Source organism: Polyodon spathula, chromosome 10, assembly GCF_017654505.1.
Source record: "Polyodon spathula isolate WHYD16114869_AA chromosome 10, ASM1765450v1, whole genome shotgun sequence".
NCBI classification, from domain to species: domain Eukaryota; kingdom Metazoa; phylum Chordata; class Actinopteri; order Acipenseriformes; family Polyodontidae; genus Polyodon; species Polyodon spathula.
This window is the reverse complement of record NC_054543.1, coordinates 33,517,470-33,535,098: the sequence shown is the minus strand read 5'-3', so window position 1 is coordinate 33,535,098 and position 17,629 is coordinate 33,517,470. Positions and strand designations below refer to the sequence as shown.

Genomic DNA, 17,629 nt, shown 5'->3' with positions numbered 1-17,629 from the left:
ATATTAGTTAGGATTGAGAATCAGCACATCAACATTATTAAGGCAGCGACGTCACACAAAACCGTGGCTGTAACAGGATTTTTTTTTTTTTTAACTGTCATGAGAAATATTTCAGCAATATGGGAGCTAGCTAATGCTGGAAAGCGGTAGAAGCTGAAGTCTAATTTGGGTGACTTTTTTAACTACATGTTGGGAATTCCTGGGATAAAGAAACGTAGTATTTTGCTCTTAAAGGTGTATCACATTGCATGTTTCACTGTTCAAATGACTTTTAATTCGACAGTTTTGTATGAATAGATCCGAGTCTGCAGACATGAAAACTGTGCCGCTTACAACTTCTGCATACATACTAGCATTATTCATAAATATTTATACAGCAAATATACACGTTACACATATGCATAATTTACTTGATATAAAAATACAATAAAGCGCATGAAACGTAGATAGATACATGTCAAAACACCACGTTCACAAAAACTCAAATTTTAAAACCAATGTCAATTCTACAAGGCACTATACTTTCTTATAAAATATCCAGGCAGTAATGCTCTACTGCGAGACTTCTTTGTAAACCCATGGCTTTCTCTTCACTTCCTGTCTATTCCACGTGGTTCGTTTGGGTTTGAGTGCAGAGGTCAAAGTTTAGTCTTTGGGAAAGATGGTGGAACAGGGAGAGATCCGCGTGGTTCGGTGTGGTGGCAGTACAATCAATTCCAGAAAAGCTATTTTCACTTTAGATTCAAAGTAAGTGAATCGGAATATACATTAATCAAACTGTAAGCTGTATACATTATGTCTTTGGAAAATATTATCAAATCGCTTTGTTGTATTAGATTGTGCCGGCAATGCTAGCGTGCACATAATGTTTTTGGCATGATGTAGCCTGCTTACTGTGTAAATTGCACGTTGTGGTTCGTTTTGGATTTCTAAATATACACATATGTTCTTCGTTAGCACTACGACACGAATTTTAAAAGTCATGTAATGATGAGGCTGTTGTAGAGTACAGTGTATTGTATGAATGACCCGCGCTTTATTTTCACTGCCTATTTCAGTACACGTTTCGTAACATGCACACTAAAGTTTGATTGTAGTAATTATTCAAAAATTTTTATGACTTATAAAATTTTGTTAAGTACATCACCCCAGGTGACTGTCAAATTTACAGGCAACAGATACTGTGTGGTAATTTGGCCTGCTTGATGCCCTGTCCAGCCTCTTTCACAAAGGGTTAAAAACAGGTTAATGAGGTAATACCATATTCTGACAAAAGTTTGATAAGTATTTTATGGAATGTCTAGCTAAACACATTTTCTTTTTTTAAGTACAGTTTGATTTCGCAGAAAAGTTCAACGAACCTGAATGTAAAATCCACACAGCAGTGTGTACGGTTTAATATGGAACCCGATACACCAGAAGCAAATATATTGTGACATGAGTGTGTTTCTTTCAATGTATGCTCTGGACCTTCAATGAAATTAAAAGCCAGAATGAATCATTTTTATGTGTGTGTGTTTTTATTTGTGTTCTAATTTTTGTTTCAGGTACCTCCTTTGTACCTCGGGGGACACGGTGAAAGTTTACAGCACAGCCACTGAAGAATGTGTGCATGTCTTGCAGGGCCACACGAACCTGGTTACAGGCATCTCCCTGAACCCTCTGAACCATTTACAGGTTTGTAGCCTAACTTAGACACACACAGTACTTTTTAGCGTTTTCTTTGAGACTGACATGGTGTGTAAATTAAGCATATATTTCTCTTGTTTTAAGACCAGCTTTTGCATCTGTTACACACATTCGTGTCCATGAATTCTTGAATGGATATGCCCATCTTGTGACTTGTAAACATTAAAAATACACACCTTTTTATTCCTGTTTTAAATTTCACATGGCTCCTAAAGATTTTGTTTACGTGCGCTAAGTAAAAAATCCTTTCTGTGTTATGGTTGTCCATGTCTATGCTGTGTTAATATTAGAGAAATATTTTCACCACCCAACAGAGTTTGATTGGCTTAGAATGTCATACTTGAATTTGAAATGTGAAGATATTTAAGGGTTTCTATTTCCTGGTACAGACTCACTTCTTATGAGATGACGGTTTCACGCCAGTTACACAGCTTTCATCAGACCATGTGACCTACTACACAAGATGTGATTAGATACCAAGTTGAAATTGTTTGTTTGATCTAAACATTTTATTGATAAACCGGTAAATGCTAATTTTTTAGACTATAATAAACCAAGCAAAGAGACAAAAGATGTTCAACACCAGCACATTTTTATTAAATGTTTTCTCCTACAGGTCTATTCTTGCTCTGTAGATGGCACTATTAAACTGTGGGACTTCACAGATGGCATTCTGATTAAGGTATGTGGCTATGTATTATTTTGCCTAACCTGTTTAGTTATACATAAGCTTCCTGTGTGTATTTTTAATAATGTTTCTTTACCTTCTTTTTAGACGTTCACAGTTGGCTACAAACTGTTAGCCCTGTACACCTCTAAAGCCCATGAAGGATGTGTCTTTGTCATAATCCCCAAGGAGAATGATGAAGCTTTAGGTAATTATATATAAAAAAAGTTGAGCTCCTGTATTGTAGATCCTTCCATCAGGGTGGATTATTTAAAAACTGTATAATTAATGTGGGTTGATAACTAACATGGTTTGGTTTTATAGTTTTATCAGGGATGTGGACAGGGACCACAGTGTGTGTATTATTGTAACGCAGTTCTCCTTTTCTTCTTGTGCCTGGTATAAATCCAAACAGTATTCAGTCTTGTATTTAACGGTTTGAGGTTTACTGTTGCATACCTAGTTTTACTGACTTGCCCTGCCTGGAGTCCAACCTGAGTTTGCTTGTATTTCATACTTCAATTTTGAATAGGAAGATATTTCAAAGATGGCACCATTTCAGTTGAACTAATAAGAATTAGCTGTTTTGAACAACAACCTATATGGAGAGACAGAAACAGCAGAAATATAGCACTATTTATCAGTGTTGTAGCATGTATTTTATGGTGTTTGATTTTATGTAGGCCTTGTGTTTTAGTTGACATCAACTGTTTTATGTTTTTCTGTGAACGCTGCAGAAAAGGAAGAGGTTGGGAGGGCCGGGAAAGAGGCTTGGGAATCCTTTGTTCCACCATAACTGCTTGCAAATGTTTTTTGACATCCTGTCTCTTCATTTGCCAGATTCTTTCCAGCTGGTTGCTGTTAAGCTTCCCAAGTCATCGGAACAAGAGGTTTCAGCCACAGAATTGTCGTTTGTGTTGAATGATGTCAGCCAATTGCCAAAGTGTACCTCATATGGCAGAGAGGTATGGTTTATTTACTGATTCGTTCTGTGTGTCAATGGCAACAAGAACATATAACACCCAATATGAAGGATTAGATATTTTGATACAGGTTTATACAGTGCAGTTTTTCTCATTTGCTTTCTGCACATATTTAATTAAGAGGACTTAGATGTTAGTGTGATAGCCAGATTGCTTAATTTTTTTTTTTTTTTTACATACAGGGTGAATTTGTAGCTTCAGTGAAAGGTCTTCATCTCACTGTGTATTTCTTCAGAAACCAAAAGACTTACAGGTAACTGTAATGGTTTTTAATAATTTCCCTACATACTGTGTTTCTCAAGTGTCCGTAAGGGTTCCGTTAGACCTCTAGCAGTAGGTTGCATGAGTGTGATGCAAAACCAGTGTTAGAGATTAAACTTCTCACCCCCAGTATCATCTAATGTCCTTTTGAAGAGTAAGTTTCTTGCTATGAAAACCAATACTTTCACTTGTGGATGACAACAGCTAACGGGCAAACAATCTGTGAGGTGCCAGCCTTTTTTTAAACTGTTGTTTTTAACCAGCCCTATATTTTGAATTTGTATTGCTCTCTAGTTATGGATTCCAGAGAAATAAATGGTAGTCTCAGAGGCTGTCTGTCATTTATTTCTTGTGTGCTGAAAAAACAATGCACATTTTAAAATAAATATTGTTTAGTTCCTGACAAACTACAGAGGTGTGCATGGAAGCCTTCAGTTTTTTGTCTAAATGTACTTGTTTCTCTATCCCCCTCCCTTTTTTAAATAGTTACTGTAAATAGTGTAATTCTTTTATTTTCTTGAAGGTTGTCTTTGAATGCCTCTCGCAAGAAGGGGGCTAACAACATATTTACTTGTGTCGCATGCCACCCGAAGGAGGACTGTATCGCCACAGGCCACGAAGATGGAAAAATACGTCTTTGGTATGTCAGTTTGTCTTAAAGTATAATCGCTAACTAACATCTCTTAAATTTAAAAAATAACATGTATTTTAAACCTTACAGTTACAATGCAATGTTTACTTATATCTAAAAAGACAAATGTTTTCAACTGCAAAGTCAAAGTGGTTTTAGTCCTGCAAGTGGGTCTTAACTATGGATTAGTAATCCAGACAGATAATGTTATATTTAACAGGATTAAATGGCTTGTTTTCACTTTGTTTGCAACATTAAAGAACACAAGGACCTTTTTATTTTATTGTGTTGCTACAGCTGTTTACGTAAGGTGTGTGTTAATTATTTATTTATTTATTTTTTTACATTTTGCCCACTTTTTTAAACTTTTTAAATTGCGTTCCCTGCCTCGATGGCTTCCCATGTACCTGAGTGGGCCCCTCAGAACTACATTTTCCATCATCCTCCTGCTCACTGGTAAATCCATCTCGGTTACATCTGTGAGCAGGAGGATGATGGGAAATGTAGTTCTGAGGTCCATGCAGGTAAAAACAAACACAAGTTTAATTTGGTTTTGCTGGTGTGCAACACAAAAGCTAAAGAACCCCATATAGTAGCCATGATGATTTAAAAAAATCTAAAGCAATATGTGAGAAATTACCTACTGAATTGCTTTATACAACACTTACTGGTGTTTTAATTTATAAAACACAACATTTGAGTTATATGTTTTATATATTTGTTTTAACAGGAGAAACTTTAATCGCAAAAAGGAATACACACACTCTACACACCACTGGCATCACAGTGCAGTAAATGATTTGTCCTTTACAGCAGAAGGTAAGAGCTAGCTTGTAAAGTAGGCGCTTCATATCTATGCATGCAATGCAATGCAGGTCAAATGTTTTGTTTACAAAGCTTATTGAAGTTAGCAGTGATACAAAGTTATTTCTAAAAAAAAAAAAAAAAAAAAAAAAAACACACAGGACATTTAATGGCATGCTTGATTTATAGTTTAATAGTGTCTAGAAACTTGATAGTGTGCATAAAATATATATTTGTATTTCACAACATTTTTACAGGTACCAATCTACTGAGTGGTGGGATTGAGTCAGTGTTGGTCCAGTGGCGGTATGGAGAAGAGACAAAAAAAGATTTCCTGCCTCGTCTGGGAGCTGCTATAACACACATCTCTACTTCCCCTGAAGGCTCTCTGTATTGTACATCCCACAGTGATAACAGTAAGAATTTAATTTCATATTCTGTACACATTTATGTACATGATAGCACTACTATATTTAGAATGCACTTACACAAGTCCAACATGATTTGCCTTTATCTGGTTTTCCTTCTGGAATGTGTGTTTCCAGGATTTTGTTTAATTGTGTAATGTGGAAAATATTTGGAGGGGTAGCAGTACCGGTCTTGTTTTTCACAGTGATTTGCATGCAGCATATAAACTCACTTTTTTTTTTCATAGCTTACTTTATTTAAATGGTCTACCAATTTATATTGATAAGATGAAGCTAAACTGAACCATGTTGAAAGCTTATACAGTGCTTTGTGTCACAATAAAAATGGATCTGATTTTGAGAATCATTCTTTCTTTAACCCACAGAGATCACTATTATCCAAAGCAATCTCAGAGTCTGTGCAATTATCCAAGGGTTAGTAAAAGGTATGTCACTTTAATTCTCTTTAAATGTAAACCGAAAACATTCTGGTAATTTTTTTTTTTTTTTTGGTCATCATCCATTTACCCTGTTTGTTTTGTTTTTTGTTTTTTTTCAGGTGATAACATAAAAACAGATTTGATGATTGACCCAAGAAGTAAAGCTCTTGTGCTGAATGGAAAGCCAGGACATTTGCAGTTTTATTCCCTTCAGCATGACAAGCAGTTGTATAACGTGAGTAACCCTAAAATTGACATCTCAACGCACTAGTTAGATAAAGGTCATCGCTAGAGCATTTAGCCCTTGTGTGTTTTCTCTTCCATCATGCATTCATGCAGGTATTTATGTATAACACATTTGTATAAGGTGGTAATGTTTTTGGTTTGTTTGTTTCTCTCTACACACACAGCTAGATATAGTACAGCAGGAGTACATCAACCAGTCTGGCCTGCACCAGTTTGAAGTTGTGAAAGCTGCATTTGATGCTCAAGGATCTTGGTTAGCAACTGTAGAAGAAAGGAAAGAGAAACTAGCTGACCTGGAGATACAGTTGAAAATATGGGTGTACAAGGATGAAACGCAGAGGTAAGTTTCAGAGCACAGTTTTACAGCACACCGTTCCCTCAATCGGATATTTGTTAGCCACAGGCCTTGACAATGAAACGGGTAGAAATAGACCCACTTTCTAATTTTAGCAGTTCCCTCGGTGAGTCCTTGATCTCAGTGCCACACTGTAGGTGGGTGGGGTTGCTGCTTGTGTAAGTGCCTTGTCAACAGGTGTGCATTGTTTAAAATTGGGGCCAAGATTTGTTTTCTTAAAAAAAAAAAAAAAAAAAAAAAAAAATTGCTTTACTGGTTCTATTAATGGCACCGGTGAATACAATATGAATGTTTTAACTTTGAAATAAATATCTTCATTGCCAAATTAACAAAGCAAAGCAGGGAGTTTGGTTTTCTTTCTTTACCAGCATTGTACAGCTGTTACATGACCTGCAGTTCTTTTGGGGTTCATCATTCCAATATAATGTTTGTTTTGTATTAAGTGATTCCATTTATAATCTTGCACTTGAGTATTTCCCTTAAGTAGTGTTGGAGTACAGTTTGGAACCTATCCAACCAGTCTAAAACTGTCTTTTTGTGTGTGGGAGTCTTGTCTTCTACTGAAACGGAATGCATTATCTCCAAGTAGTTGACAGTGTTTTATTGAGATTAGTTATTTCTTTTCATTTTTCTTTGAATCTTTAGCTTTGTTCTGAACACCACCATAACATCCCCACATGAGGACCATGTCACAGCACTGTGCTTTTGCAACACAAATGAAACAACAATGCTGGTAACCACTGGAAGAGATGGCCGGTTTAAAGCCTGGGTCTTGGGGGATGATTCAGACATATATCGTAAGTTAGCAATGGTTCTAATAATGACAGTGTTTTGTACGTTACATTTGGGGTAATAAGTGTGGATTTTTTTGTTTGTTTATTTCGGGAGGCTTTTTTATATCCCGTTTTGTGTGCTGCAACAAGATGTGGTGGTAATAATAATTTAAAAATAAATAAATAAAAAATGTAATTATTTAAATCAGGTTTCAAATTGAAAACCTGAACACTGCATCATAATTAACAATGGATGTTGCAATGGATTTCCATTGTTTTATATCCTCTGCAGAGATTTCCCCCTTCCTCCATGATTTTGAACAAATTTAGTGACTGCTCCGTGATTTTTATTACAAATTTCAGTGACAATCAGTTATTAAAATAGGAATCTCTAATAAAACAAAAAATGTCACTCTCCTCCATCTAAAAGATCGAGGAGAAGTGTCTCAATCTCATGTCTGCTGTGAATACTGCCAGACAGATGTCTCTGTGAAACTTGGTGGGTGTAATCACTGTGTCACTCGCATAGGTACGAAGAAACATCTGCAATAAGCAAAAGCTGACACTCCCCATTGCTGTGTTTGTGCAAATGGGTTTTGAGGTTTAACTCAATTTTAAATAATGAATTAATTATTGGATACTACATAGCATTTTGTGTTTTGATAGTTGCAGAGTAGTAAAAATGTAAATAGAAAAACAATGTTAAATCTTTCTTGAGGTGGTGTTATTTTGATAGTTATTTTTTATAAAGTTTAGTATTTCTGTGCTGGTTTGGTAGCACCTTTCATTACTAATATTTAAATCCAGAATAAATACAATTCCAAATTTAAAAAAAAAAAGTCAGTGTTGAAGTATGTTCTATTGGGGTTGTTAATTTCAAAATGCCATGTGTTTACAATCACCACAATTATACATTCAACAGCAAAAATGAGGTCGTTGGCTTGCCAGGACCTAAGAGCCTTTAAATTTCTAGGGCTAGCAGCTGCTGGCCTTTATATAACAAAAAAAAAGGAAACAGAAAAATTCTGCTACTATATTTCCGCTCGTATTTTCTACTTTCCAAAGTTGGCATCTCTGCCTCTGCAGGGCTATGTGCTTTTCTAATCTTTCTCTAAACTCCAGGTGAGAATGTATGCTGGAGCTGTGACTTCGTTGGCAACTATCACAATCTCCTGGCCACAAACTGCTGCTTCTCTGAAGATAGCTCCCTGTTAGCAGTGGGATTCGAGCAGATTGTCACCATTTGGAACCCCAACACCTGGGATCTCGTGTGCACATTCTGCCAGCCTCCAGGGAAAATAAAGTCAGTACATTTTAAGTAAAATAAGAAAAATGCACCATAACCGTAGTTCGGTAATAGCACATTCAAATTTAAGATAACAGGTTCGATTGTTAAGTGCAAAGGCAGTGAGCATTTGTAAGCAACTTATTTGCAAATATGAGAAGTTAATTTAGTTTCTAGATAGTTGTATAGTTCTTCAGAATGGCAGACTAAGTCTTCTGCCCTTAAACAATGTAAGCCAAGCTAAAATTATATATGTAGAAAACCCAGAACACTACAATTTCACAGGGAAAACTTCTGTGAAGGTGATTTTTATATTATGTGTTTTTACAAATAATTGTTAACTTCAACATATTGTAACTTTCTCTTTCAATGTCACCTCTGTCTTACTAAACAAATACCTAAACTTTATTTTTCAAAGTGGTTCACAAAATGATAACATAAGTTGGGCTTTGTACCGGTTGAAGTAAAAAAAAAAAAATAAATAAAAAATCTTTGTTTTCTTGGCATTCCAACAACCAAGGTCCTTTTAATAAATCATAAAAGATAAATAGCTGGATAGAAGTCTAGTTTTAAAACTAAGCAAATGCTGTGCAAGATTTAGAGATTTATGAGTAAGTGTATGACAAGTGGTGTAAAATAATACTTGTTTAATCCTGTGAAAGTGGCTTTATTATTTGATATGACTGCATTGGAATAAGGAGTTGATAGTTTACTCTTTTGTTGTTTCAGAGACCTTTGTTTTGGGAGGCTTAGCTGTTCTAAGTATCTCCTCGGTACCACTACGAATAACTTTCTCTGCTGTTGGAACCTGCTGACTTGTACACGTAAGAGTCCTAGCATGCACTGATTTCATTTGACTTGGTAGTTCATTTGTATTCTAAGCCATGTTTGTTTGACTGGGTAATTATTTTGTGTGTTTGCTGTTTTTCAGTGGAATGGAGCGTCGGGTTAAATGTCATTCTGCTGCAGGCTGACCCCCTGTCTGAAAATGTTGCTGCGTTCTCATGTGTGGCAGAGAATTCCGACTGTGAGTACAAAAGCTTAATTCAGTTGAAAAATAGTTCACCATTAACCTCTTCATTTCCAAGTTTTTTTTTTTCTTATTTAAAGGCTCAACATACATTGTGTAAAAACACTTGTAACACAATTTATTTTTATGTAAATAACTACTTTAGTTATATTGACAATAATTGTTTAGCTATACATATATATATATGTACACATGTGTGTGTGTGTATTATATATATTATATAATAGCTATATAGATAAATATATATTTAAAAAATTTATTATATGTTAAACTTTCTATAATTATATTATATATATTCTCGATCGACTAGTTTATATTTTAAAGTTTTTTTTAATTTACCTACCCCCCCCCCCCACCCCCCCCCCCAGTGTGACCCCCCCCCCCCCCCCCCCCCCCCCCCCAAACGTAACCCTTTTTGCTGTTTTCTCCCCCAGTGTTTGTTTTCAGGCCCAGTGAACCCAGACCTGTGTACTTGCAGAAGGATATTTGCCAGGGCAGCGTGCAGCGAGCGGTGTTCACCCCCCGGGAGGTGCCAGAGGAGAACTGCTCCGAGAACAGCCAGTGGCTGAACAGATCGCAGCTCTACTTCCTGACTAGAGACATGGTAATTTTAATTACTGCTCTGCACTGTCACAGACCCATTCACAGTAAATCAAAATGACCTGTCTGTTGCTTTTGGCTAAAGTTTAAATTGCACAACCATTGTGTTTATGAATGGGATTTTGAGATCTACATTTAAGTTTGAAAGCTGTCAATCGTAGATATGGTGAAGTAGTATAGTTTTCTCCCCGGCCTCCAAACCAATTGTGGCTCACAATATCTCTATGCTGTGCATACCATGTGAATTGATTTTTGTGTTTCTCTAGATTATAGCTTTTTTCTTATTCTTTAAGGATTTAATGACATTCAGTACAAAGACAGAAGAAGACAGGCTTACAGCTTCAAGCAAGCAGGTATGTTCCTATACAGCTAAACAAAATGAAACAACTGTTCCATTTCTCTTGCTGTTCCTATAATCTGACTTTGTAGTTGTCGTATTGTTTTGTGTTCTGTTTTTTTTTCATAATTAAGGGCATGCTGTTTTTACTGGAGGTGTGTAGTAATTACAGCAGTTTTCAAATGGTTTTAAAGAACCCTTTAAATATCAGCATGGCTTTTTTAAGAGCACTGTGTATTGCATACCTGTTTCATAAACCTACTGCTTAAATGTAAAGTAAGCTATGGCGGTGACCTCTTAAGGATTCTGTCACTCATAATTGAGCCAGTAAGGATGGAATTAAGTCAATATGTATTTTATAATGTCTAACAATGTATTCTTGTGTTATCTATATTTTTATATAGCTTTTAATAGAAGAGAACATCCCTGTAACTCCATTCTACTTGCTGTTGGGAAAACACAGACGGGCAAGGCTGGATGCTGAAAATGGGACTCTTGCAGCCCAGGTTCAGTCACCACAGGGATCTGTTGCAATTAAAGAGGTCAGTATGTAAAAATATAACATTGAGGAAAATTCATCTTTTGTGTAGGTTTAAATGTGGCTGCTTTTTTCTTATTCTTCACCTTTCACAGTTATGTTGGATAAGCAGGCTTTGTTTTGTGTTCCCTCAGTTACTTCAAACCCCGGCTCATGTTCTACCCTCAGCAGCTTTCCTGTGCACAATGTTTGTGAATTCTCTCCTAATATCCAAGGAAGGCAAGAGGTAAGAGATTGAAACCTGTGTAATCTTCTGTTGTAGAGATGCAGAACGTGATTGTTCTAGTCAAATTGCACAACATTGCCTTTGACCTGGAACTGAAAATGACATGCATGTTTACACTTGGGTTTGAAGGCTGTTTTATCATTGAAAATGTATGACACTTCAGGTTAAAGCATTTAAGGAATGAGCTCACTTTTAATTACAGAACTCTTGTATAACAATAGTGTACAGTACAGATGGTGAAGTAATACTAGAAAATGACAAATATATAGTGTATAATTTTATGTATTTATTAGGTGTGCACAGATAATCAGTAGCTTATCGGCATGGGAAGACACCCAAGTCAATGCAGCTAACTTTAATTCAAGCAGTAAAACAGACAAAGCAATTTGATTGTGAAGCTCAACAGGCAAAGGAAATAACTAAACGTTTAATTGAATTTATAGCTCAGGATGATCAGCTGTTTTCAGTTATATAAGATTCTGGATTTCGCTGACTCATTCAATGTCTGGCATCTCGTTAGACAGTACCTAGTAGAAAGTTGGTCAGAGACTGCGCTGCCAGAACTCTACAATGTTGTTTTTAATCGCATACGGACACTCATTGAAAGTATCAGCACTAAGCTTTACAGTTGATATTTGGAGCTTAGGTGTTTCAGTAATGTCAATGCTGAGTTTAACTGCCGAATGGATTGACAACGATTCGATTTACAGAAGGCAATACTCCAGGCCCTAATCCTAACCCTTGACAAGGTGTTTGAAATGTGGAAAAATCCACCTACCAAAATTAATTTGATTGCAATGTTTCGTCCATTATCTCTGACAAAGGCAATCAATGCTAGACTCCGGCCTATCAAGTTTGCCTTGTGTTGCACATTGTCGTGCATATTTACGTTGTATATCTAGGATTTGTTACAACTGTGTCCTTGGGAATTACCATTAAAGAAAATACCCATTATAGCTCAATGTAATTATTAACCGTAATAAACACAATACTTCAATAAGAACCAGCGATTCTGGCTTAATTATCCCTAGATTCATGATGAAAAGAGATTAGCAATTAATTATGTATGTTTTAAGTATTTCAAACCAGTCATAAATGTGTATTTGTTATAAGACAAAGAAACTTAACAATCCAAATGTATTACATTTATTCATATTCTCAAAGGAAGAAGAATAAAGGTTAGGCTTCATAGTTAAAAACATATGTGTAAAGAAGAAACGAAATAGAACATTCAAGGAAAAGTAATGCATTGTTAAATGTTCATAATGAATGTTCAAACTCTCTGGGCACAGAGTTGTGCATTAGTGAAGCAGTCTTTAGTAGTTAATCATGCATTGTTTGGTTCAGTCATGTATTACGTATACATGCACTAGCTTCCAATTGGTCAAGTACAATGTTCAGCATCTAATTGAATAGACGCACATTACATATTGTGACAATTTCAATTGCATGGCTTCAGTTCAGTTACTTGTAAACACACAATATAAGTTTGATACTTATTCTGTTGGTGCGATGTTTAAAACAAAGTGTTCTTAACATGGTCATCCTCTCTGTAGAAGTTAGTTGCAGCAGCGCAGTACAGTATTTCTGTGAAGTCTGTAAGCAAAAGCTTTCGTCGTTCCGGAGGGAGCCCATCTTCTCCGGGACAGCTTTGAAGATTACGTCATTGCATCTTCGTTGAAGAACTTCAGAGTTTTGAGTTGAGAGTGATAAGATGTTTTGAAGAAAGAGCAAATCCAGCGAGCAAGAGTGAAAATCCTTATTTTGTGTTTAAATAACACTATGTATAGGCGTTCCCTTGTACTGTAAACACGTCCTTGTCGGTCTTTCCATTGGTTCACAGTATTTGATAGACAGTTGCGTGTCACACAGAAAGGGTGCTTTAGAAATGGAATGTATCTGCCTATTTCGTGATCAAAGGATTTTATCATTTAAACATCCTATTCAATATAACTTTAGTTACATTCATTAGAACATAAGAACATAAGAAAGTTTACAAACGAGAGGAGGCCATTCGGCCCATCTTGCTCGTTTGGTTGTTAGTAGCTTATTGATCCCAAAATCTCATCAAGCAGCTTCTTGAAGGATCCCAGGGTGTCAGCTTCAACAACATTACTGGGGAGTTGATTCCAGACCCTCACAATTCTCTGTGTAAAAAAGTGTCTCCTATTTTCTGTTCTGAATGCCCCTTTTTCTAAACTCCATTTGTGACCCCTGGTCCTTGTTAGAGAAGCATATACATTTCAGTTTCATTCTCTATACAAAATAAACACATTGTGATATATTCAAAGGATAATATTAAATAGTTATTAGTTTATAATATTTATTTAAAACACAATAAGCCCTTCAGGTTTATTGGGATACTTAAAATAACTATTAAACTTGTGTCTACAGGTTACGTAATTAAAAATGATTCTTAAAGCATTTTAACTAACTTTTAACACCACAATCGTACAACTGCATTGTAGCTTGGCAAGTTTTATGACACCTTAGGAGACTACACAATCAGATAGCATTTTGGAAGGCGAATGCAAGGGAATGCTGTTGACACATCTGGAACTGATAAAATCAAACACAAGTGGCACAGGTGGGACATCAACAGAGCCTGCCAACAGAAAAAACAGAATAAACCAGATGCTGGGACTCCTACAGTAAGCGGTACCCTGTGTTCAGTGTTTGACGAAATACTGGTGGAATGCACCGGTGCCGGGGTGCAACAGAGCAGCAGTGTTTGTCTACAGACCCAGACTTGCCTGAGTGAGTAAACGCTTCCAAGAAAATCAGAAAAACCCCAGTATTGGAAACAGAACGAATGCCGTTTTCCAACTGTGGCCGAAGCTGCAAGAAAGTTTCTTTCTGTGCCTTGCAGCAGTGTTGACAGCGAACGTTTGTTTAGTGCTGCTTCACATGTTGTGGATGAGAAGAGGAACAGGATTGTGTGTGAAAAAGCAGAAATGTTGCTTTTTGTAAGGAAAAAACTTCCACTCACAGACTTGATTCTATAAATCCAGAACTGTGAGTAGAACATCAGTGTGATGTGTTCCCCCCTCCCCCCTGAAAAAAGTGTTGTTGTTGTTATTATTTATACAGTATAATTTAATATTACCTTATTGTTTATCTTGCCTAATCTGCATTAGTTGTATGTGTATTTTAAAGTAAAAAAAAATTGTAATTTGTTAACTTTGATCGAATTTTGCAGTCGGAAATTAAATTGATATAATTTTGGTTTTGAACAAGTGAGAAGTTCAGGTTGTGATGTGTAGTGTGCTTAAAACAATCTGAAAATGTTATGTTATTTTATAGTACAGTACAAGTTCCAATGTTGGGCTATAATAGTTTTTCGCATTTATATGTATATAAATGGATATACACACGCACACCAGAAGCAAAGTGTTTTTAATAATTTTTATATAGCACCTTTCATAGTGGACCACCATCACAAAGCGCGTTACAAGATACGAGACTAGGGTGTGTGAACTGTGCATCAGCTGCAGAGTCACTTACAACGTCTCACCCGAAGGACAGCGCACAGGGAGGTTAAGTGACTTGCTCACGGTCACACAGTGAGTCAGTGGCTGAGCTGGGATTTGAACCAGGTACCTGCTGGTTACAAGCCTGTTTCTTTAACCACTGGACCACACAGCCTTCCATATACTACTGTAGTATGAATGTTTTTTTTTTTGTCTTGTAAAACAAATCTATACAGTATTTGTTGCCCGTGCATTGATAATACATGTAAACGATATTTACTATTGTTCTTGTACAGTAGTTTGAAATAGATCATTATCGGCTATCTGTATTGGACCATAAAATCTTATTGGTGCACCTCTAATTTATTATAGATAGATAGATAGATAGATAGAAAAAGTTGTTTTTACATTAATTAAAAAATGACAAAGAATTCACAGGAATCCAAATCAATTATCGATCTAGGATCATTTTAGAAAAATTGAAAAAATGAAAACATGATATAATTTCCCTTTTTCTTTTGTTAGTGAGGTCCCTGAGGAGGAAATGGAGAGCGAGAAAGAGGAAGATGAAACTTCTGATCAGGAAATGGATTCTCAACACAAAGTGAAGCCAGCGTACTTGGTTGAAGAACTGGTGCCAAAGCTGTCTAAAACGGAAGAAAGGGACCTGAAGAAAGTGAGAAAAGCTGATTACAGCTGGCTGTGCCCATTTCATGGCACGCGCCCATGAGAACCATATCATGGTTAATATGTCAAATAAAAGAACATGCAATAAAGTATTTATCATCTTTCTAGAAAAGTTAAACCTGTTTTGCTTTTTGGTCATGTAATTAGTAACTTTGTTTTAAAAAGGTTATCTGCATTTTGTTGTTACTGTAATAAAATGGCAGAAACATGCTACTGTGTTTTATATCTATTTAACCAACGGGGTCCCCATGAGTGGTTGAAAATACAAGAATAATGACTGAATTGCAAATAAAAGCGTAATTAAACTGTAATCAATCAATGGTATGGTGTAATTACAGCCAAGGTTCAATTACAATTACATTTTATTTTACAAACTGCACAATTACTATTGTAATCAGCGCTCCAGATAAGGTTTTGGGTTTGGGAGTAACTTGCCCTTTAATTTTAACACAGAACAAAACATATTTCGAGGGGTAAATTACAACATTACCTTTTTAAGTCATGAGTAATCTTGATAAATACTGTACAATCTTTAATAGTAATGAGGTAGGCATTTAACTGCAATGTAACTTTGACCTACTGTACAACATTTTTTTTTTTTTTTTTTTTTTTTTTTAAAGTGGTTGCCTCAGATAGTTGAGTTGGATTTAGCTGGACTGGGACGTTTACGATTCAACTTGTGTAGCTTCGAATTTTTTTTTTTATTGTTACTGTGATTTTCTGCAGACAACAGGGTTAGCCAGAGTTTGGATAATGTTTGTTGGGTTGGTTTTTCTTGTGTACAGTTTCCTAGTAACTGAAGTCATATTCTGTGAGATGTAGTAAGTGGAAGTTTTAGGGGAGGAAGGCAGGAGGGGGAGCAAAATTGCTGTATTTTTACTCATTAAATTTAGTGTGTATTTCGAACTTAATGTGTGAAAATGGCAGGTACGCAGCTTCTTTGGATCCCTGATTGTTACTGACCCCAGGTCTGGTTCGTGGATCTGTTGTATTTTGGATATTTCCTTCTGTACCTGAACATTTTTACAATAGAAAAGTGTTATTGCAACCAGCAAGTTAGGATTTTTCTGTGGAAAGCAAAAGTACTTTATTAAAATACCATTCAAGTCTAGCTTTTAGACATGCTATATTAAGCAGTTTCCTTTTCTGTGATTTAAAAACCTGAAAAAAAAAGTACAAATAATAAAATAAACAACCATTAGGTATTGTATCACTGAAGTGTGCAGTGTGAGTTTGTTGTAGGACAATAACAGGACCATATATTTTGTCATTTTACTTTTCTCAGTTTAAAAATGTAAAAAAAAAAAAAAGAGCTTGTTTCTTTAACTTCTAAAACAGATGTTCAGAATGCTAGTCCCAACCATGTGAACAAACTAGTTTGTTAAGATGAGATGGTGATGATTACCTAGGGCTTGTTTTATATTTGAAAGCTCTAGCATTTGTTACATTTCTTGGTGTTTTTAAAAGTAGTCTACATTAAATTTGTTATAGGCGATATAAGGAGTCATGACTGTGGTTGTATGTGGACAGACTGCAAGTTTGGCATCTCACTTGTGATCACTGGCCTGTCTTCAGCAAGTAATAAGAGCCTGTCTGTCACATGACTTGCACGGCAAGGAAACTCCACAATTAGCTTGGCAGTAGATTTGCCTGGGTGGAGGTTTGGAGAGGACAATACATTTTTCTTTTTTCTCTCTGTGTGTGTAGGATTGTTCTTTCTAGCACGTATCTCGCAGAATAGCACCAATTTCAAGCTTTAAACTTTTCAGGCCATTGGGATTAATATATACAGTCAATTAAAATGCATTATTCCAATAACTTAATTGATCCTGCAGTAAACTTTAGATTTGAAAATAATTTCCATATAGGTTGTACGTAGTGATTAGCTACCAAGATGTAGCCATTGCTGTATTGTCTTTGAAATATCTGCGTAATATTCCAAATAGAAGCAAAGAAGCGGAAGAGCTTCAGCAGAACTAGTAATATTACTGATCAGATGTAAGAAGATGTTTAAACCCCTGCTTTTAACTCTTAATTGGGTAAACCCCTTTGGAATGCTCTTCCCGGCCCACACTAATTCTTTTTGTGAATCTTCACTATATCGTGGGTATGTTTTTAAAATGTAAAAACAAAGATAACTAGAACTGTCAGGAAGTTTTACGGCTTCCAAGCTCAGTACCAGTTGGAAATTTTGGCAAGC

The 17,629-nt window shown here is 36.0% G+C and overlaps 1 protein-coding gene across 1 annotated transcript; it reads left to right on the top strand.

Moving 5' to 3' along the window:
- Window positions 1-649: 649 nt before the first annotated feature.
- On the top strand, window positions 650-16,628 carry LOC121322156 (WD repeat-containing protein 75-like). The gene is made up of 21 exons (XM_041261716.1): window positions 650-747; window positions 1,548-1,677; window positions 2,306-2,371; window positions 2,465-2,564; window positions 3,197-3,321; window positions 3,522-3,592; window positions 4,124-4,240; window positions 4,962-5,050; window positions 5,293-5,451; window positions 5,829-5,888; window positions 6,002-6,117; window positions 6,293-6,468; window positions 7,129-7,280; window positions 8,379-8,559; window positions 9,271-9,365; window positions 9,473-9,568; window positions 10,006-10,175; window positions 10,465-10,524; window positions 10,913-11,050; window positions 11,181-11,272; window positions 15,268-16,628. Exons 1-21 carry the CDS (start codon window positions 662-664, stop codon window positions 15,470-15,472), a joined length of 2,484 nt encoding a protein of 827 aa, XP_041117650.1. The 5' UTR covers window positions 650-661; the 3' UTR covers window positions 15,473-16,628.
- The last annotated feature ends 1,001 nt before the right edge of the window (window positions 16,629-17,629 follow it).